Source organism: Salvelinus sp. IW2-2015, linkage group LG4q.1:29, assembly GCF_002910315.2.
Source record: "Salvelinus sp. IW2-2015 linkage group LG4q.1:29, ASM291031v2, whole genome shotgun sequence".
Taxonomy (NCBI): Eukaryota; Metazoa; Chordata; class Actinopteri; order Salmoniformes; family Salmonidae; genus Salvelinus; species Salvelinus sp. IW2-2015.
The window spans coordinates 45,859,590-45,882,788 of record NC_036842.1 but is presented as its reverse complement, the minus strand read 5'-3'; the positions used below and the strand labels follow the sequence as shown (position 1 = coordinate 45,882,788).

At 41.9% G+C, this 23,199-nt stretch overlaps 1 protein-coding gene and 1 long non-coding RNA gene across 2 annotated transcripts in view; both read left to right on the top strand.

Moving 5' to 3' along the window:
• LOC112073846 (uncharacterized) overlaps positions 1–21,838 on the top strand; it is a 584,396-nt gene extending 562,558 nt beyond the window's left edge. Inside the window, exons 2-11 of the mRNA XM_070442926.1 lie at positions 19,644–19,787; positions 19,877–19,957; positions 20,068–20,217; positions 20,335–20,384; positions 20,497–20,566; positions 20,652–20,738; positions 20,830–20,927; positions 21,050–21,130; positions 21,219–21,323; positions 21,751–21,838. Coding sequence (XP_070299027.1) covers positions 19,656–19,787; positions 19,877–19,957; positions 20,068–20,217; positions 20,335–20,384; positions 20,497–20,566; positions 20,652–20,738; positions 20,830–20,927; positions 21,050–21,062 — 681 coding nt within the window. The 5' untranslated portion in view covers positions 19,644–19,655 and the 3' untranslated portion in view covers positions 21,063–21,130; positions 21,219–21,323; positions 21,751–21,838. The remainder of the gene's footprint in view (positions 1–19,643; positions 19,788–19,876; positions 19,958–20,067; positions 20,218–20,334; positions 20,385–20,496; positions 20,567–20,651; positions 20,739–20,829; positions 20,928–21,049; positions 21,131–21,218; positions 21,324–21,750) is intronic.
• Positions 14,950–15,390, top strand: LOC111961137 (uncharacterized). The gene is made up of 3 exons (XR_002876946.3): positions 14,950–15,032; positions 15,137–15,236; positions 15,342–15,390. It is a non-coding gene; the product is annotated as an uncharacterized lncRNA (long non-coding RNA).
• Positions 21,839–23,199: the final 1,361 nt, after the last annotated feature.

The following is a 23,199-nucleotide window of genomic DNA, read 5'->3' as shown; positions in this document are numbered from 1 at the left end:
GCTTCACGCTCAGATAGACATATATGTAGATCTAAGTTTGTTTATAATAGGACCTCTGCTGTGCATGCTGCATATGCATCAGTTACTGCTGAGCATTTTAGTAGGACATTAGGCTATTTAAATAGTAATGGTGGTTGCGTAGCTAACGTTTAGTTGCTGTATGTTTTATGCATCAAATCAAATCCATTTATTATATAGCCCTACTTACATCAGCTGATATCTCAAAGTGCTGTACAGAAACCCAGCCTAAAACCCCAAACAGCAAGCAATGCAGGTGTAGAAGCACGGTGGCTAGGAAAAACTCCCTAGAAAGCCATAACCTAGGAAGAAACCTAAGCGGAACCAGCGCTGAGGGTTGGCCAGTCCTCTTCTGGCTGTGCCGGGTGGAATTATAACAGTACATGGACAAGATGTTCAAACGTTCATAGATGACCAGCAGGGTCAAATAATAATAACATGGTTGTAGAGGGTGCAACAGGTCAGCACCTCGAGAGTAAATGTCAGTTGGCTTTTCATAGCCGATCAGTCAGCGGTAGAGAGAGAGTCGAAAACAGCAGTCCGGGACAAGGAACAGTCAGGTTCCATAGACGCAGGCAGAACAGTTGAAATTGGAGGAGCAGCACGACGGGCCAGCAAGGAGTCATCAGGCCAGGTAGTCCTGAGGCATGGTCCTAGGGCTCAGTCCTCCGAGTGAAAGAGAAAAGAGAGAGAGAGAATTAGAGGAGGCATACTTAAATTCACAAAGGACACCGAATAAGACAGGAGAAATATTCTAGATATAACAGACTGACCCTAGCCCCCAACACAAACTATTGCAGCATAATTACTGGAGGGTGAAGAGAGGAGGGGTCGGGAGACCTGTGATCCCGTCCGACGATACCCAGGAGAGGCCAACCAGGCAGGATATAAGCCCAACCACTTTGCCAAACACAGCCTCCACGCCACGAGAGGGATATCTTCAAACACCAACTTATACCCTGAGACAAGGCCGAGTATAGCCACGAAGATCTCCGCCACGGCACAACCCAAGATGGGGCGCCAACCCAGACAGGAAGACCACGTCAGTGACTCAACCCACTCAAGTGACGCACCCCTCCTAGGGATGGCATGGAAGGCACCAGTAAGCCAGTGACTCAGCCCCTGTAATAGGGTTAGAGGCAGAAAATCCCAGTGGAGAGAGGGAACCGGCCAGGCAGAGACAGCAAAGCGGTTCGTTGCTCCAGTGCCTTCCGTTCACCTTCACACTCCTGGGCCAGACAGACTCAATCATAGTACCTACTGAAGAGATGAGTCTTCAATAAAGACTTAAAGGTTGAGACCGAGTCTGTGTCTCTCACATGGGTAGGCAGACCATTCCATAAAAATTGAGCTCTATAGGAGAAAGCCCTGCCTCCTGCTTTTTGCTTAGAAATTCTAGGGAATATAGGAGGCCTGCGTCTTGTGACCGTAGCGTACGTGTAGGTATGTACGGCAGGACCAAATCGGAAAGATAGGTAGGAGCAAGCCATGTAATGCTTTGTATGTTAGCAGTAAAACCTTGAAATCAGCCCTTGCCTTAACTTATCTGCGCTACGGCCCTTTTACGGGATCACATTCTAAACCACCGCTAGAATGCAGGGCGCCAAATATTACTACAAATATTATAATCATGCAATCACAAGTGAAATATACCAAAACACAGCTTAGCTTGTTGTTAATCCACCTATCGTGTCAGATTTGTGAAATATATATTTACAGCGAAAGAAATCCAAGCTTTTGTGAGTGTAGCTTTCAATGCTACAACAGTTAGCCCCAAATTAGCATGGTCACGAAAGTCAGAAAAGCAATAAAATTAATCGTTACCTTAGATAATCTTCGGATGTTTGCACTCACGAGACTCCAGTTAACACAAATAAGGGGTATGAACACTTTCTGAAGGCACTGTATATCTGCAAGAAAGTGATAAATGAGTGACTCTTTGAAAGGGGGTCATATATACATTGCCTTATTTAAAAAAAAAAATGCTATCATGCTATAATCGGCATAATTTCTCAGACCAAACCTCCCTTCTGGTTTAAACAAAGCAATCTGATCATACTACAGTAAAATACACGTTACGGGGAATGCAAAAAAAAATGGCTTCTGCAAAGCACATAAACATTATTCAATCAACATCCAYACATTGATTTCATTCTTCTGGTCTTTATTCAAACACAAACACACTTGGAATAAAATACTCTTTCTGTGTCTTGTTGCAGGTTGTGCAATGTTCAAAAGTGTGTGAGAGATTAGCATTAATGTGTGTGTATGTGTGGGGGGTCAAGTTTGGACGGTCGTACACATGCAAATAGCCAAGATTGTATATTTCAGGACCGTGGACAGCAGCGATATCGGCATAGCGATATCTGTCATCCAGCACCACATGACAGTAGACAGCGGCCATCTCATGTGAAGTTGTCACCGGGGAAATCCCATGTAATGAGAAACGAGGCCTAGGAGGCAAAAAGACTGAAGGAGAAGACTCCCACAGGAACTCTATGCTAAACTGTTCTGCCACATTCATTTCAAATGTTACATGTTTTGATTTGTAAATAATAGGGAATACATCAGCAAATAATTGAAACTAACTATTCAAACTACACTGTACAGCTTTAGTGTGTCTGTGCATCATAGGTACAACTGYAAGCAATTCAGTTCTCAAATGTCTGTTTAATGTGAGAAACAAAATGAAAAACAACTGTTAGACCATTACAATGCGGACTGTCATGCATTTTTACTATTTCCAACAAGACAACAAAGTGATGTGTGCCATGGAGACTTATAACGGATACTTTCCTAACACCAAAAGTTCCCACGCTGAGCGACATTGTTTACTACACTATTATGCATACAATCCAAGTCATACGTTTATTGTCATTCATACTCTTATTTTBAACCGAATATCTTTGCAAAAGTGTTCATTGTGTCAATTCAGAGCTTGGAAATATTGGAATAATGTGCTTAAGGGGACTGACACTCAAGGCGCACAACAGGATAACACAACAACCACATTTTCAATTGACAATCATTGCTTTAAATGGATGTGGTCGATAGATTTCTATAGGCATATATAAACAATGTATTTCACTTGTAAACCAAGGTTGGATTAGTAGGTTTAAGCAACATGCACCTGGATAATCGCGTCATGATTCGGGACGGGCTCCTACGTCCTCAAACACATTATGACATAATAAAGAGCTTAATCTTTCATGAAATAAAGACATAGAAGCATACCCATTTATACAGGTTCTACACATTCCATTTCTCCATGGCAATAGAATGTAAACATTCTATTTTGCGCCAAACATCGCCTACAACTCAATTCTAAGTGCAGCATATTGGACGACTCCACAGTCATTGATCATTCGTGACTTTAAGTCATTCCTGTTATCTCTAGAGCATCCCGTATATCTATAGCGCTGCATTTCTTCCCCATCTTACCATGGATAGGGTTTTGTGCATTCCGGAGTTCACTTATGGTCCCACAAAGGTATTCTTAGGAGAAATTAATTTTAGCATACTGTAAATGCCTGTACATAATGTGAATAACAAAGCATAATTATTTTCATTATCTTCAAAGGAATTCTGTAGAAGCAGCCTTTATTTTCAGACTCTGCAGGCCTGCTGGGAGGAAACATATTACAATAAACAGGTAAGATTCATCCCACAAAAACATAAACAACAGAAAGAGAGTTSTATTTCAAGACMGTTTAGAGAACGTGGTCATAAGAGTTCTTAATATCACTTGCAAATTGTGAGGCATGAGCAGTGAAGAAATGTTGCGTGAGTCCCTTCTGAAAGCACATGATATGGTATTTCGTGGCACGGTCTCACACCTTACCTCATCTTGCAGAAGAAGCTGTTGTGAAATTACACTAATGGGACTTCCTGTTTCATACTACAGGCCTGGGAATTAAACACTTGCCTAAAAATGATGGACATAGAGCACGAGGCGTCATGCAAGCTCCATGCACTCCACCTCGCCAGCTGACATGTGAGTTCCATGTACTGCCCTGCATATGACTTGATCCATTTATCTACACATCTGGAACTACACAGAAACAGACTAAGACAGTGTTCTCTGTGAGCACATTGCATATCGTTTAGCTTTGTCTTCTCCTTTTTGTTGATTTCAGCGATCCTAAAGTCCAAGGCACCGTGGAGAGCTGTGAGGAGCATTCTGGGCGAGCAGTCCAATGAGCCCCGTAGCAACCTGCTCAGCCCATCTCAGGTGGTGGTGGAGGTGGTGCCCAGGCTCCTCCTGGCCCTGTGGCTTCAGCCAGAGGTACTAATGAATATCCACCAACAAACYTAATTCTAGAGCTGGCTGAATATGTTTTCACGTATAACTATTTCAGGTTTGATGATGAATACTACCTCCAAACGAATGGAACATCGAAGGGCTCTACATTTGCTCCGAGCTTTGCTAACCTCTATATGGGTCTTTTTGAAGAACGTTTTGTTAATAATGAAAACGAGAATCCATTTTTGAATAAAGTCCTAAGTGGTATCAATATATTGCAACATTTTTTGTATATGGGAAGAAAACTGAAAGAGAAACTGTCAGATTTTATGGCAATACTCAATGACATTGACCCTAATCTCAAATTCACAATTGAACATGACACTCAACGTGTTCATTATCTCGATATGTGGATTGAGAAATCAAATGGAACCCTGTTTACAACTCTGTATAGAAAAGAAACGGACAAATACTCTATTACAGGGTGACAGCTTCCAACCTGAGCCATTAAAAAGAGGACTTCCAAGAAGCCAATTTTTTAGACAGCGCCGTATATGCCACTCCACAGAGGATTATCTAGAAAAAGCAGCGGAGTGCATGCGCATGAGGTTTCTAAGAAGAGGCTATTCGTCACAATGTGTGGATGAAGCTCATAATTTGGCATTGGAAAAAACACTAGATGAACTGCTACAAAAAAGACCCGCTAAAAGAACACTCCGTAATGTTCACAACTACATATACTTTGAATTCGCGAAAAGTGGGAGGTGTGGTCAAGAAACAGTGGCATATTTTATCATCGGACCCAGCTTTGCCGGCTGAATTTAAATATCCACCACGTATTGTGTATAGGAGAAGTCGCAATTTACGCGATAAATTGGTTCATGCCAACTGCCAACCACAAAAGAAAATTAGCCAAGCTCTTATATGCCCTCTACCAAATGGTAGCTATAAATGCAGAGGATGCGCACAGTGCAACAATATGATGAAGTGTGAATATTTCTGCCACCCACACACAGGAAAACGGTTCCAAATAAATGACATTATTACGTGTTCCACCACCCATGTAATTTACATTATTAAATGTTCATGTGGGCTCTTATGTCGGTAAAACCACCGGCTCTCTCAAACAGAGAATTAGTGAACATAAAAGTTAAATCAGGAGAAACGACAGGGATTATCCAGTCGCTGTACATTTCAATCACCTGAAGCGTGACATTTCCACTTTTAGATTTTGTGGCATAGAGAAAGTTAAGATATCAGACAGGGGAGGAGATATTAATAATACTCTGAGTAAAAGAGAATGTTTTGGGATTTTCACACACATTATTTCCGAAAGGACTTAATGATGAAATGCCTATGTATGTTATGTTGTGAATTTGAACATGAAATATGTGCCTATTGTAGATTACTCTGACGTTTTTCGTACGATGTACCCAATGACTAATGAAAATGTTTAATGTCCTCATTGAGGTTTTACAGACGTGTTCAATACGCCTTATTGATACACATTTGTAATATTTATGAAATGCATATTGTTATATTTGGTAGCACTTATTTGTTTTTCCTTTGCCTCCAACCCCCTTCGATGTGTAGAACAGATGTGGGTGGGGCCAGGTCTACATAAGGGTGCAACATTTTTTTAAATCACAAAAGCTCTGACGAAGGCCGTGAGGCCGATTCGTAAGCTTATTAAATATCGGTGATACTACCAAGAGCAGTGTGCGGTTTCCTTTTTCCTTCATCTTGTTCAATTGTTGCCATGCACCTGGAAATAAGATTGCTCAGATGTGCGAGTGCCTTTTGAATGGTGTGTTAAGGGGTTCAGTGGTTTTGGAGGGAGTCTGAACTTCGATCTCTAGCGATGAGTGTGGGGGCTGTYCCGTGGTGGTGTCCCCCTCCCTCTTAAGGAGGAGCCACTGAGACATGTGATGAGGCCAAGGAAGATCACTCTGCAAGGACGGGATAGGACACATCACTGCTGCTCATTCATATTCAAACACACCTCAGAGTACGGACACAAACATGGACACCCCCCCCACACACACAATGAACTTACCTGTATATATCAGAATCATACATTCGACAGCCACCTCTTCCCCCACATGTATTGATCCCCCACCTCAAAAATGTTGAGTCAATTCTAGATGCTGGAATGGTGCTGGAATGCAGGTGCAGTAAGGCCTACTATGTAATGTGTACCCCATATCCTGTGTTTGTGTTGATGTTTTTTACATTTTATTTCTATTTTATTTAAACATCTATTTTACAAGAGTGCCCTGTAAAACTTGAAGTCATATTGAACAACTACCGGAGAGAACCTCCTCTACATAGGAATTGCATACCATATTTTTTCCATATGTCAAAAAAATACTTTATTGTCAATCAGCAAKTACTTACTTAGATAAGGCCTCAACAAGGCCCCAGTTAATGGTTGAAAATAACGTATTTCAGTGCCAATGAGTTACACTGAGTGCATAAATATTAAGAACACCTGCTCTTTCCATGACATATGCTGACCAGGTGAATCCAGGTTAAAGCTATAATCCCTTATGGATGTCACTAGTTAAATCCACTTAAATCAGTGTAGATAAAGAGGAGGAGTCAGGTTTAAAAAAGATATTGTACGGCTTGAGACAATTGAGACATGGATTGTGTATGGGTGCCATTCAGAGGGTGAATGGGCAAAACAAAATATTTATGTGCCTTTCAACGGGGCATTGTAGTAGGTGCCAGGGGTACCAGTTTGTGTCAAGAACTGCAACGCTGCTGGGTTTTTTACGCTCAACAGTTTCCCGTGTTTATCAAGAATGGTCCACCACTCAAAAGGCATACAGCCAACTTGACACAACTGTGGGAAGCATTGGAGTCATGGGCCAGCATCCCTGTGAATGTTTTGTAGACTCAGTACATTAATAGTATTGGTACCGTGTTCTTGCCGTAACCTGTAAAGCTGGAGCAGCCTGCGAGGCAAGGGGAGGTGTAGGTGATGCCGTTGTCTGAACACACAGGGTCCCACTTCCCAGCCAAGCAGGAGCAGTCTCTGTTACTCTCTGACAATAGCCATCGTACACCAGGGGACCTGGGGGACAGAGAAAATGGCTGGAAATAATGTTTAAATAATTGTTGCTGAACTATCATTGACATAGGCACAGGGACAAAACAGCCAGGAATCCTGGCTCAGTAACAAGCATACTGTATATTCCCACAAGAGGGAGCCCCGGCACAAGCACATGTGGGTTTTGGTCTAACTCTCCCTCATATTCCACTGATCAAAACTTTTGTTTTTATCAACCCACCAACCAACCAATCAGATGTCATTTTTACTCGTTGTAGGACATGGTCAGACCAGCCACCTGAACACTGTCACACTTAGTGCCAGACTGCAGAGGGAGGAGGAGGTAGCCAAGCTTATACCTCTTCATCAGYAGACCCCGCAGGAATATCCCCACCGCACCCACAGGCAGGTTCAACTCACCTGGAAAAGGTATACTCACACGTCTTTAGTGCTACCAGTGTGCTGGAGATTCAATTCCACTCATGTTCAGACAAACCTAGAGGGGATGGGAAAGAACAAAAAAATAGTATTTAATGCCATTCAACATCAATACTGACAGGATGGAACATTTCAGTTGGAGCATGTCCAGGTTTCTATGGCTTCGTTAAGACAGGCAGCCCAATTCAGTAATTTTTTTGAGTAATTTGTATCAAAAGACCAATTAGAGGAAAAAATATCAGAATTGGGCTGCCTGTCTAAACGCATCCCTTGTYTCTCTGTGTCTGACTCAAACTTCAGTCCTTCAGTCCTCGATTACAGAGGGCTAAAAAGGATTATGATCCAGAATCGTTACCCCCTACCCAAAGTCCGCTGCCTTGGAGTTGGCCCTAGGAGCCCAATTCTTCACCAAACTGGATCTCCGCAACGCTTAACATCTGGTGAGAATCAGGGAGGGAGATGAGTGGAAAACTGCCTTTAACACCCCTAGTGGTCACTGAGTATTTAGTCATGACCTTCGGAATATCGAACTCACCGGCAGTCTTTCAAGCATTGATCAATGACACTCTTCGGGTTTTGTTGAATTGGTTCGTCTTTGTTTACCTTGACGACATCCTGATCTTCTCCAAAAACCCTTCCGGAACACATACAGCCCTGTCCCACCTCACTGAAGCAGGTTTTTGCAGGAATCCCGAGGCTGACAGGGCATTCATAGCGCTCAAGGGACGTTTATCTTGATCCTACTCGCCTCTTTGTGGTAAAGGTGGACGCCTCGGACACCGAAGCTGGTGCGGTACTTTCACAGCGGAATGAGGAGGACAAAAAACTTCAACCAATACACCTTTCTCTCCAAGCGGTTCTCGCCAGCGGAAGGCAACTACGAAGTAGGCAACCGGGAGCTCTTGGCAGTTAAGTAGGCCCTTGAGAAGGTGCAGACATTGGTTGGAACCACTGCTTTATCTTCTGGTCTCTTCTCTGCGCCTGGGTCCAACTTTACCACATCACAGTTATAGCATCTCTCAATCCCTTCTATTAACATGTATGGCCCAAAAACATAATCAAGCAGCTGACCAATTACTTTAGTTCTAAGTTAACTGAGATGAATCAACAACTGGATACATTTCTTTATTTCTWAAGTGAAACTATCCTCCGTATTGGAGTATCTCTACAAGCACAAGTTTAACTTCTACCGAGTCAGAAACCCGGATCCGGGAGCACCCCCCACCCCCCACCAGTAAAAAAGCTGAATAGCATAGCTAGCATAGCGTCACAAGTAAATAGTGGCATCTAAATATCATTCAATCACAAGTCCAAGATACCAGATGAAAGATCCACTTCTTGTGAATCCAGCAATCATTTCTGATTTTTAAAATGTTTTACAGGGAAGACACAATATGTAAATCTATTAGCTAACCACGTTAGCAAAAGACACCATTTTTCTTTGTCCACCATTTTTTCTCTCCACCAGGTGCTATCACCAATTCGGCCAAATAAAGATATTGATAGCCACTAACCAGAAAAAACCTCATCAGATGACAGTCTGATAACATATTTATTGTATAGGATAGTTTTTGTTAGAAAAATGTGCATATTTCAGGTAGAAATCATAGTTTACAATTGCACCCCACATCACAACTCGACTAGAATAAATACAGAGAGCAACGTGTATTACCAATTTACTCATCATAAAACATTTCATAAAAATAGACAAAGCATAGCAATGGAAAGACACAGATCTTGTGAATTCAGACAATATTTCAGATTTTCTAAGCGTTTTACAGCGAAAACACAATAAATGTTATATTAGCATACCACATGTGCAAACGTTACCCCAGCATGAATTCAAGGCAACGGGAGCGATAACGTTATGATCACCAAAATATATACATTTTTTCACTAACCTTCTCAGAATTCTTCCGATGACACTCCTGTAACATCATATTACAACATACATATAGAGTTTGTTCGAAATTTGCATATTTTAGCCACAAAAAAACGTGGTTATACAATGAGAATAGTAGCAAAACTGGCCTGAAAATGTCGGGCGCTATCTTTGAGAGTGATCTAGTCTAATCAATAGCTAATCATAAACTTGACTAAAAAATACAGGGTTGACAGGAATCGAAAGACAAATTAGTTCTTAATGCAATCGCTGACTTACATTTCTAAAATTATCCTTACTGTGCAATACCGGGTCCGCCAAAGCGAAGCTACACATAACAAAATGGCGATATATGCGTTTAAAATTTTTCAACAGAACAGCGATTTATCATCATAAGTAGTTCTTACTGTGAGCTGTTCTTCCATCAGAATCTTGGGCAATGTATCCTTTCTCCGGTCTAATCGTMTTTTGGTCGAAAGATGTCCTCTTGTCCCGTCGAAATGGCCAMTAACGTTCGGTATGTACAGGAAACGTGCCCAGCTCATGGAAGGGCGTCACAAATAAATGCCTCAATCGCACTAAACGGATATAAATTGCTATAAAACGGTTTAAATTAACTACCTTATGATGTTTTTAACACCTATAACAAGTAAAAACATGACCGGCGATATATTACTGGCTAAACCAAGGCTTGGAAAGGGGTCGGTCCGACGCCCTTCATGCGTCCAGCGCAGGATCCAAAAGAAAGCTACTTCCGGTCTTTTCTGTTTTATACAGGCCCTGATTGCGCAATCGACTCCATTCAAATTGTCACCACTTACTGACATCTAGAGGAAGGTGTAGGCAGTGTTTGTATCCTCATAGCATTCACAGGGACATTAAAACTGACCTGGGACCAGAGGCCAAGATTTCTGAAATCTCACTCCCTGTCAGGAAAAGTGCTGTAGATAGAGTTCTGTTCCACTCAGAGACATAATTCCAACGTTTATAGAAACTAGAGTGTGTTTTCTATCCAATAATAACAATAATATGCATATTGTACGAGCAAGAATTGACTACTAGGCAGTTTAATTTGGCAATGTCAACAAAAAAAAAATAACAGCACCCCCTATTGACAAAAGGTTAACCAGTATTTCAGTTGTTTTACTGTCCCATGAAGAAGTGTGGCAGGCCTGTGAGGAAGGATCCTACAGCCATGAGGAAACAGCCCATAGCAATGAGCCTGGGCTGGTGCAGCTTCACCCCAAAATGGCTGACCACAGCCAGGAACAGCAGGTTACCTGCAAGAAACCACAGCACTACAGTAGCCAGGAATCGCAAATTATAAACGCTGTTTATTTTTAAATTAAAAATGGCATATCAGTTTGGATACTAGACTGCAACTGGGACAACATTTCGTTTTTGCAGTGGGATGTTGTAAGGGGCTTAATACAGTTGTATTCTAGCCACCAGGGGGGACTCTGGTGAAGCCCATGGGAAATAAAGAAATATAGTTTAAATGAATTCCGCTGCCTTGGAGTGTCACGATTCTCTAAAGTAGAACCCAGAAGCAGACCAGGACAAGGAGAGTAAGACGAAGGTGAGTATTTATTTAAAAGTTTAAATGTAGTGATAGAAAAATCCAAGTAGCGGAGCGGGCAGCGGAGGTGAGTTGATGGAATTGAGTAAGCAGATCCAAGGAAGTAACTGAAGTCACCGACGACCAGGTAGGGATGGGATGAGTGTTCCGGGTGAATGACTGTAGACAGAAAAAACGGAGGTAAGTTCAAGGCAAGCAAGACGTACAAAACAACAAAACAAACTCTATCAAACTGGAGGCTGATACGCTGGCACAACATACTGTTCATGGCTAACGATCCGGCAGGGAATGGATGTCAGGTCAGCTGTCACGTTCCTGACCTATTTCTGTTAGTTTGTTGTATGTGTTAGTTGGTCAGGACGTGAGTTTGGGTGGGCATTCTATGTTGTCTGTTTCTATGTTGGTTTAAGGGTTGCCTGGTATGGCTCTCAATTAGAGGCAGGTGTTTGGCGTTCCTCTAATTGAGAGTCATATTTAGGTARGTTGTTTCACAGTGTTTGTTGTGGGTGGTTGTCTCCTGTTTCAGTGTTTGTCGCACCATACGGGACTGTTCGGTATGTTTGTACATCGTCATTTTTGTGTAGTCTATTTTTCCCTGTTCGTGCGTTCTTCGTGTTTTATTGTAAGTTCGTATGTCTAGGTTTGTCTACACATTCGTTTTGTTATTTTGTTAGTTAATTCAAGTCTAGTTCGTTTTCTGTCTTAGTTGTTTGGTCGTGTCTTTATTAAATCATGTCATTTCACAAAGCTGCGCCTTAGTTCAATCACTACTCCTCCTCTTCTGTTGAAGAGGAGGACTACCGTAACCAGCGCTTATGAAGTGGAGGGGTGATGATCAGGACCAGGTGTGCAGATAGCTGATGGGATACAGGTGCGGGTACTCAGAGATCCTCCAACTAGCTACGTCGCCCGGCAACCAGACAGGGTGCKTTCCAGGACACCGGAAAAAACACTCCAGGACAGAACACAGGCAAAATCAGACTCAGGAAGCGGGATTCGTGACATGGAGTTCACCAAACTGGATCATAATATGCATGTTGTACGATCTAGAATAGAGTACGAGGCCGTTTAAATTGGGCACGATTTTTTACAAAGTGGAAATAGCGCCCCCCTATTGACAAGAAGTTTTTAACCAGGTAGGCAAGTTGAGAACAAGCTCTCATTTACAACTGCGACCTGGCCAAGACTAAGCAAAGCAGTTCGACACATACAACAACACAGAGTTACACATGGAGTAAACAAACATACAGTCAATAATACAGTAGAAAAACAAGTCTATATACAATGTGAGCAAATTAGGTGAGATAAGGGAGGTAGGGCAATAAATAGGCCATGGTGGCGAAGTAAATACAATATAGCAATTAAAAACACTGGAATGGTAGTTTTGCAGTTAATGAATGTGCAGTAGATGAATGTACAAAGTAGAAATACTGGGGTGCAAAGGAGCAAAATAAATAAATAAAATACAGTAGGGGATGAGGTAGTTGTTTGGGGWATGTACAGGTGCAGTGTTCTGTGAGCTGCTCTGACAGCTGGTGCTTAAAGCTAGTGAGGGAGATAAGTGTCTCCAAATTCAGAGATTTTTGTTTTTCGTTCCAGTCATTGGCAGCAGAGAACTGGAAGGAGAGGCGGCCAAAGGAGAAATTGGCTTNTTTTGTTTTTCGTTCCAGTCATTGGCAGCAGAGAACTGGAAGGAGAGGCGGCCAAAGGAGAAATTGGCTTCGGGGGTGACCAGTGAGATATACCTGCTGGAGCGTGTGCTACGGGTGAGTGCTGCTATGGTGACCAGCGAGCTGAGATAAGGCGGGACTTTACCTAGCAGGGTCTTGTAGATGACCTGGAGCCAGTGGGTTTGTCGACGAGTATGAAGCGAGGGCCAGCCAACGAGAGCGTACAGGTCGCAGTGGTGGGTAGTATATGGGGCTTTGGTGACAAAACAGATGGCACTGTGACATCCATTTTGTTAAGTAGGGTGTTGGAGGCAATTTTGTAAATTACATCGTCGAAGTTGAGGATCGGTAGGATGGTCAGTTTTACGAGGGTATGTTTGGCAGCATGAGTAAAGGGAGCTTTGTTGCGAAATAGGAAGCCAATTCTAGATTTAACTTTGGATTGGAGATGTTTGATGTGAGTCTGGAAAGACAGTTTACAGTCTAACCAGACACCTAGGTATTTGTAGTTGTCCACATATTCTAAGTCAGAACCATCCAGATGTCACGTTCGTCATAATGATTGGACCAAGGCGCAGCGTGTATAGAATTCCACATGTTTAATAAACTCACCCCCAAAAAAACAGAAGAAAAACTAAACGGGAAGCTAACAATAGTTAACAGGCAACTATCCATAGTCAAGATCCCACAAAGCACAATGAGGAAATGGCTACCTAAATATGATCCCCATCAGAGACAACGATAAACAGCTGTCTCTGATTGGGAACCATACCAGGCCAACATAAATCATGAATCACCTAGATGACCCACCCTAGTCACTATCACGCCCCAACCAACATAGAGAATAAACAGCTCTCTATGGTCTGGGCGTGACACCAGAGTAGTGATGCTGGAAGTGAGGGCAGGTGCAGGCAGTGATCGGTTGAAGAGCATGCATTTAGTTTTACTTGTATTTAAGAGCAGTTGGAGGCCACGGAAGGAGAGTTGTATGGCATTGAAGCTCGTTTGGAGGGTAGTTAACACAGTGTCCAAAGAAGGGCCAGAAGTATACAGAATGGTGTCATCTGCGTAGAGGTGGATCAGAGACTCACCAGCAGCAAGAGCAACATCATTGATGTATACAGAGAAGAGAGTCGGCCCAAGATTTGAACCCTGTGGCACCCCCATAGAGACTGCMAGAGGCCCGGACAACAGGAAGCCGATTTTACATACTAAACTATCGGAGAAGTAGTTGGTGAACCAGGCGAGGCAATCATTTGAGAAACCAAGGCTGTTGAGTCTGTCAATAAGGATGTGGTGACTGACAGAGTCGAAAGCCTTGGCCAGGTCAATGAATACGGCTGCACAGTATTGTTTCTTATCGATGGCGGTTAAGATATCGTTTAGGACCTTGAGCGTGGCTGACGTGCACCCATGACCATGATAGAGCATGACGCTTGCAACGCAAGGGTAGTGGGTTCGATTCCCGTCACCACCCATACATAAACGACAGCAGGTTTTATTGTAAGTCGGTTTGGATAAAAGCGTCTGATGAATGACATATGTATTTTATATATTCACTTACTTGCTATACAATGTAGAGAGAAAAAGGGTCAATTCAAAAGGGAGCTAYGAAATTCATGTCCAAACGCTGTTTTCTTTGCCTGATGTCATTAGAAATTACATAGAATTAATCATTAGCTTTTTCTCTACAATATTTTAACATTCCTATACTTGTACTTGACAGTGTTGATGAAGTAATAACGATCATTTGCTGTGACCATTACTAGTTTAGACTGCACCGCACTTGGTTGTATGTGTTCCATATTTGGTGTTGTGAGGTTAAATTCTCAGAGTAAATCGTCGGTAACTTTTCAACCATATATGGTAAAGACATTGGGTTTAGACTATTGTTTTCTGACATAAGGTTCTATTGATTGGGCATATTTGTAAACCTTGAATGAATTCATAATTTTATGTTTTTGGCTATTTTGCCACCAGATGCTTTCCTATATTGTTGGTTTAACACTATATTCTATGTAGAGACAATTGAGTGGATAAAAAAATAATAATTGTGGCTTGCTTCACATTGCTAATATCTTCTTCCTCAGATTGTCTGGGATCCAACTCTGCACAGATRGGTTAACAAAGCTGAGCCCAAGGCTGAGGTACCCACTTAAATTCAATGAAATTAAAAACAGTGAACAACCATTGTATTTCAACTGTGATAATATTACTAACAATTTGGAAAATGTGTTGATGTGTTTTACAGAACAAGTGTGTACCACCACCTCCACCGATGGGGACATATGGATATCAGGGGAACACTGGCAGTGTCCCCAAAGGAGTGAATCCTTACTCTATGAAAGCAGGTGAATATTGCTTTAGAATACATGTGGTTTAATATTAACCAAGACTGTGTCAGCCGATCATAGATGTCCCTGGTGGTCTCCTGCTAACAACTTTCCCCCTACCAGCAGGTCTATGGGGCAGCAGATACCCTGCAATGCATTATAATGATGGGACCAACTCAAAGCTTCCAATCCATGGGCCTGGACTGCTTCCTAGACAGCTCTCTGGTTTTCTCCCTCCTTCACACTTTGATCTCATGGCACCAATGGTTGTGCCACCTGACACTTTACCCTACTGAGGTATGACTCTGTAAAATCCTTCCAAATTGTATCCATTCATCATTAAAACTTCTTGTCAATAGGGGGGCGCTGTTTTCACTTTGGAAAACATCGTGCCCAAATTAAACGGCCTCGTACTCTGTTCTAGATCATACAATATGCATATTRTTATTACTATTGGATAGAAAACACTCAGAAGTTTCTAAAACTGTTTGAATTATATCTGTGAGTAAAACAGAACTCATTTGGCAGCAAACTTCCATACAGGAAGTGAAAAATCTGAAATCGAGGCTGTTCCAGGGCCTTCCTATTCAATTGCCTGAAATCTATGGATATACATGCACTTCATACGCCTTCCACTAGATGTCAACAGGCAGTGGGAGGTGGAATGGGGTGTCTAGCTTGATCTGAGGTCGAACAAGAGCTCTTGGAATACCGTTGGACCACAAATTTCCTTTGTCTACAAGCAGCGGAACGATCATCAGCAGAGCTTCTGAAAGCCGTCTGCGGTATGAGGTGATGATCATGTCCGACAAGTGGATGTCTCCGGCTCTGATATAATTTATGGCTACGATGTTGATAACAACATACATAAAGTAGTCTTTTTTTCAACCGAGTTGTATCAGTTTATTCAACGTTTATTGCGAGTTTTGGAATTTTCCTTTCTTTGGCTCAGGAGAATTTGGGCATGTTCGGCCACATGGCTAGCTAATGTTGCTAATTCGACAGGAGAAGAGGACATCTAAACCAAATAACGATTTATCTGGACAAAGGACTCTTGTACAAGATTCTGATGGAAGCTCAGCAAAAGTAAGAACCATTTATGATGTTATTTCGTATTTTCTGTGGAAAATGTTTAGTCCTATTCCTTCTTTTGCAGGCGTGTCTCGCTATAACGTAAGCTGTTTGTTATGGTAAAGTTATTTTTTTAATCTAACACGGCGATTGCATTAAGAACTAGTGTATCTTTCATTTGCTGTCCAACATGTATTTTTAGTAAAGTTATGATGAGTTCTTTTGATTAGATTAGGTGACTGTCCAAAATATCTCCGGAGAATTTTGTGCATTTTGGCTACGTATTCACAATGTAAAACCAAGATTTGTACCTCCTAAATATTCAAATTTTTCGAACAAAACATATATGTATTGTGTAACATGTTATAAGACTGTTATTCTGATGAAGTTGTCAAGGTTAGTGATTAATTTTATATCTTTTGCTGGTTTTGCGAATGCTATCTTTGCGGTGAATGAATGTGGTTGATGTGTTTGGCTATTGTGGTAAGCTAATATAATGCGTTATATTGTGTTTTGCTATAAAACACTTAAAAATCTGAAATATTGGCTGGGATTCACCGATGTTTATCTTTCATTTGCTGTACAGCATGTGATTTATCACAAAATGTTTTTATGAGAGTATTTTAGGTATTTCACGTTGCTCTCTGTAATTATTCTGGCTGGCTTTGGTGATATTTTTGATTGGTAGCTTGCAATGGTAAAACTATGATTTATACCTCAAATATGCACATTTTTCGAACAAAACTATCATTTTTTGTATAACATGTTATAAGACTGTCATCTGAAGTTGTTTCTTGGTTTAGTGAGTAATATATATCTTCTATTTGGTCGGTTTTGTGAGTAGCACCTATGCGGTTAAAAAAATTGTGTGAAAATATTGCAGTTGTTTGGGTCTTTTGCTATTGTTGGTTAGCTAATAGAAATACCATATGTGTTTTCGCTGTAAAACATTTTCGGAATTGATTGGCTGGATTCACAAAGATGTTTATCTTTCATTTGCTGATTTCATGAAAAAATTATGTTATATGATATCCCTGTGGCGTTAGGCTAGGCTATGCTAGTCAGCTTTTTGATGGGGGGATCCCAGATCCGGGTTTCTGTGACTCGTTAAAGTGAAATAAAAAACACATGATATATATATATTGTGAAGGACCACCAGAGGCAGGCTGGCTCACGGATGTAGCCAACAAGGCATGGGAGACAAGTGAACCAGAGGCAATTAAGCACAGCTGACACTACTAATGAGATATTCTCCGTTCCCCTATAAGAGAGAGTATGGAACCAGCAAGAAGGGGACGATCTTCTGGAAGATGGCCACCGAGACAGAGGAGCTATCTTAGGAAGAACCATTAAGACGGACAATGTCAGTACTTTTGTGTAGTTTAAAGACACATTGTATTGTGTTTCCTGTTGTTGCTCTGGAGAAGAAGATACAGTAATCCTCGTTTATCGCGGGGTTACGTTCCGAAAATGACCGCCGATAGTGAAAATCCCGCGAAATAGAAAAACTTTTATTTTTTTTTACAATTAGCAACTATGACATGTATACAAATACAGTGGACTCACGTGTAGGGCCGTTTTCGTCGAACATTATGGTTTTAGGAGTATGTTCGAAATTACAAAGATAATTGCCAACTTAATGTAAATGTTGCCAAGCGGTTTTAGGTACGTACACATTAACTGCACGAGACGACAAAATGATAGCACAATTCGTAGCATTTTGATACAAGAAGCGGGAGTGAGTTTTTTAGCGAATCAGAATGCAGAGCAATGCACCCAAAAAAAAAAAAAAAAGCATTATGAAAATCCGCGAAATTAGCGAGATCCGCGTAGTGAACGCGAAGTGGCTAGGGACACTGTATTATGTTTTTTTCCTTTGAGAGTTTTCATTGATTCTTTGTTGGAGTGTTTGCTGTTGACCAAATGGTCCTCCAATATTAGAACTTTGTTTCAATCAAGAAAACCTTACTCCTGAACTCGTTTTGTTCCCCTTCCCGGCTTTAGAGTGACGCCCAATTATTCGTCCGCTCACAATCATATATACTATAATATATATATATATATATCAACTGAGCGTACGAGGAGCAGTCAACGTCACTAGAATGATGACAAGCAATTTTAACACATTCTAAAGGGAATCATAGAATTTCCAAACTCATTTCTATGGAACACAGTTGTCAATTTTTTGTAAACAATCATTTTCGAACGTGTGTTGGCCAAAGACATCTAACCGACGTTCTATGGAACGTTTTCTGTGCGAAAACAACAACTTCAGTTTGCTGCTGACAACAAACTTGTTTGATTTTTGAGACCTGAGATAGAACAATCGACTGGAAAATGCCTAGGTGCTTTTCAAGACTGGCGGAGAGAGTGCGTGGACGTCGGCGGCCTACTGCGTCAACAGGTTGTTCAAATTCATTTGTGGATTGTTTTGCYTGTCTTTTTCTGTTTTRCAGGATTCGTGATCGTCGACAGGTGGACAACGACTTCGAAGAGGGTATGTTGAGTTTAAAACTCTAATTTTACTACATTTAACAATGTCATAATTTGCGAAATGTTTTGTATTTCTATAATTCAGACTTGGCAAAAATGCTTGTGCTAGAGATGTTGTAGCTAGCTAGCTAACTTTAGTAACTGTTGCTAAGCGATCAASTTTTGCTACCTAGCTAGCTAGTATTAGCAATCTTGCTACGTTTTATGTCCTAACAATTGTTTATTTTATATTCCAATGTTCCTCATTTTAGATACAACTGTCCTGGATGAGGTCCAGTTGGATGTGCCATTGGATGGTGTGCCAGATGTTCCACAGCTGCCAGTCCTCCTTGATGTCCAGAATGCTGCTATCATCCTTGAGGATATGCCAAATGTGCAGACTATCCTTGAGGTACAATTTTCTGAAATTTTGGTGTTTTATGTTTGAAAAATATCCCAGATATTCAAGTTGTGTCTCTTTGACATGAATCAAATCTCTTGTCTGCTTTCTGCTTTAGGAGTCCATTGGCAAATGGCAGTTGATTCCGATTAGGTTCAGCCCCCTGTACTGTGGGCCTGTTGTGATCACTGTAAGAGACCCCCCCCACACACACAGTCACATCACGGTTACAATGTTTACTGTTTCCAACATGAATGTATTGTAATGTGCAGAACAATGCTGATCCGGTGGTTAAAGCTTGTAGAACTTTCCAGTTCATCAGCCCCATCATCACCTACATGCGTGGGGGWTCCCAGGTATGTGTCTTTGTAACTACCTAATCCTAATCTACATTGTCAGTCATTTGATCTTGACGGAAATGTGTCACAGCAATTGCTGAAGTGGTTTTGTTGATGTTGTCTTGTTGTTTATCTCAACAGCAGGTGGTGGTGAGGATGCACCACGTGAGTAGGGTGAGAGGCCTGGAGACTCAACTGGTCTGGACCATCTCCAAGGAGACAGCCAGGCTTAGTCCAGAGGGCATCTCCTACTGTGCCACCAAAGTGCAGTCCATCACTTGGATCCAGGTAAGACGTAAATACTACTGAAGGAGTATCAGATTAGGCTTTTCTTCACTTATTCCGTTTGGCCTTAACATGTATCCTCTCTCTCTCAGCGTGTGGCTGGCAGGGTGACCCACTATGCGTCTCACCTCCGCCACGAGACGTCTGTGGACGTGACGCTTGGCTGCTACCAGGTAAATAAACGATTTCCTATGTATATAGACTAGACATTACTGGGCATTTTTGCATTAGATTTGGTGTGTTTTCTAATAACGTGTGTGTGGTAAACGTGTGTTTTGAGCAGCAGACGGATGTCTCAGTGGTGTACGCCACTCTCCACATGGGGCTGGACGGGCTTCTCTCCTCTTCAGCGTGGTCGGAGGCTGCCTCCTTCTCTACGCCCACCACTCAGCAGTTCACTGACCCAGAGCCTGAGGGCCACAACTGCTATGAGGTTAGACGTTACACACACATACTATTGACTAGGAGCATTAAGATCCTTCCATTGACCGATTGTTTGTTATGTCATTGCATTGGTCACTGATTTTGAATGCTTGTTTTGTTGTCGTAGGGCTGGGAGGATGACCTGCTGCCTGAGGAGAGGGAGGTTCCTCTGCTAAAGTGAGTTCCTCTAAATGTCTGGGCTTGTCAGATGCTGAAGGATAGTGGTCATAATGCTGTTATCCCCCATTGACTCTAATGGTTGACATGCTCCATTCCCTCCCTTTCACAGCCTCTACCTTACCACCAAGAGAGTGGAGGACATTACCCTGAGGTTCGCCTCCCTGCGCCAGGCCTTCACTGTGAGTGGACCCACTTTTCTTTTTCTCTCTGTGACTTCTTGTTCTGTCTCCTAGAGGAAGATGTCTCACCCTAACTCTTCCCTAGACCCTGCTTGGTTCCACCCTGAGCAGGAACCATCTGTTTGTGGCGGGAAAGGTCCTCCTGGGCGCACTGGTTCAGGCCAACCGCATGGTAACTCACTCTCATTCTCTTTCAAGGGAAAGAGAGCGTCCCTGAGGGGAAATGTGTTCTGTTCACTAAGATGCTCTTTTCTTTGTCATAGGACGAGGCCAAGTTCATCCGTACCTACAACGACTTTGTGGACTACCTGACTACCCCTCCAAGCGGAATGACATTGAGAGGGAGCTGGCTGAGGCAAAGGTGAGTTCATTAACTCTTTCAAGTCTCACTGAGTTCTTCCACATGCATGTATTTTATACATCACAGTAGCTGATCTATATGAAATCATTCCTATTTTCTTCAAACGTGTTTTCTTGTCCTAGATCCATCATGTGAACATGATAGATTTCCTCTTTGAGCTGGTGCTGTTTGGGTTGATGACAGCTCAGAAGTCCCTGATGGTGGTAAGTAGCATGTCACTGGTACATGTTTTGATATCTCTATTAGCAGTTTCACTTAAATTACTCTTTTCTCCTCCTTTGTTTCCTTTAGCACCCTAGTGGGTTCGTGGAGCRTCTGTACGCTCTCCTGTACTCCTTCCTGCCCACTGCTGCCAACATGGAGCCAGAGGCTGACAGATACCTTTTGCTGCTCAATGTAAGAGTCAAGAGGTTACTTCCTGTTTACTTCCATAGTCTTAGTGTACTTCCTTATTCATGGTTAACCAGGTTCCAATGCCATTTTAGGGGGAGTATTTCTAATTGTCTCTCTCCTCTTGATAAGCTAGTAACTCAGACATTTTCTATGTGTTGTATGGTGTTCTCTTCAGGGCGGGCTGATGGCTCTGCTAGATGACATGTTTGGCCAGMAGCTGGCCTGGTACTTTAACCCAGAGTCTCTGGTCACTGAGCTCTCCAGCCTCCTGGAGTACCTCATGTCTAGCATGTAGTCCTACTGCAGGGACCATACTCCTTTCTCCTTCTCTCTCTCTTTTGAAGGAATTGAGGACTTGAAGTGCTTTGTTGAACCCTGATTAGTTAACACCCATTAATTTRATGTATTCTCTTGTTTTCTCTCCCCACAGGATTCTTGTGACACTTTGCCACCCAACAGGGATCTAGACACCAATGCACTACATTACTTTGCACTGAATTTGACATTTTTAAATAAAATAAGTTGTTACAAAACATTTGTTTCCGTGTTTTCATTTATTTGATTTTATGACCATTTCCTCTTCCTAGAGGTATAATGCTAATATTAAATTATTACATGAACAATGATGCTTTATTATCTGCACATGGAAATAAAAAACAATGTTTAGTTGATTTACAGATACTACAGGCCCACACTTTATACGGTTTTGTACTGTGGTTTGTGATACTGTACTATTTAAAAACATGTAGGACTACATACACTGAGTGCACAAAATATTAGGAACATCTTCATAATATTGAGTTGCACACCCTTTTTCCCTCAGAACAGACTCAATTCGTCGGGTAATGGACTCTACAAGCTGCCCTAAGCGTTCCACAAGGATGCTGGCCGGACGTCCTTTGGGTGGTGGACCATTCTTGATACACATGGGAAACTGTTGAGCATGAAAAAACCAGCAGTGTTGCAGTTCTTGACACACTTAACCCGGTGCGCCTGGCACCTACTACCATACCACATTCAAAGGCAGTTAAATCTTGTCTTGCCGAATCACCCTCTGAATGACACACACAATCCGCTCAAGGTTTTGAAATCTTTCTTTAACTCCCCTTCATCTACACTGATTGAAGTGGATTCAACAAGTGACATCAATAAGGGGTCATAGCTTTCACCTGGTCAGTCTATGTTATGGAAAGAGCAGGTGTCCTCAATGTTTTGTATTATCAGTGTGTGTAGTAACCTGGTACAGTATAAAGTATACCACTAGAGGGGGTAAATGCTTCAGTCTTGAATGTTACTTCTCACTATCCCTACTCTACCATTGTAGACTCCGGTATCTTAGTCATTAATGTCTGAACCATTTACCATCTTTCCCACTGAAACCAGTAATGTTATGTTCATGTGAGAGAGGGTGTAGTAGTGCATACTGACCACTAGTTGGATCATAGTGTGGGTGGTGGAGTTCATGCAGGAACACAGACGGTAGAGGCATTCTCCATCACAGTAGAGGGCAGAGTAATCCGTAGGAGCCAATACCCAGTCCTAATGGAGAGAAATACCATAGAAATCGAATGACAAGATTAGATGAATGACTAGAATAGACTCTTTCAATGAAAAATACATGATAAAGAATCCAAAGAACATACTCTACAATGCACATTCTACACAAATGCCTTGCYTCCCTAAAAATACTAACTGTGTGTTACAGCAAATAAGGTGGTACAATGTTAGCTCATGATTATCTATTCAGTACAATGAGTAGTTAAGAGCGATAGAATCTCACCTTCCAGCCTTGTTCACTGAATCTCATATATAATTCATGTCTCTTACAAGCCTGACGCCCACTGTTGACATGGCTGTGATCTGAAAGGGACCAAAAAAT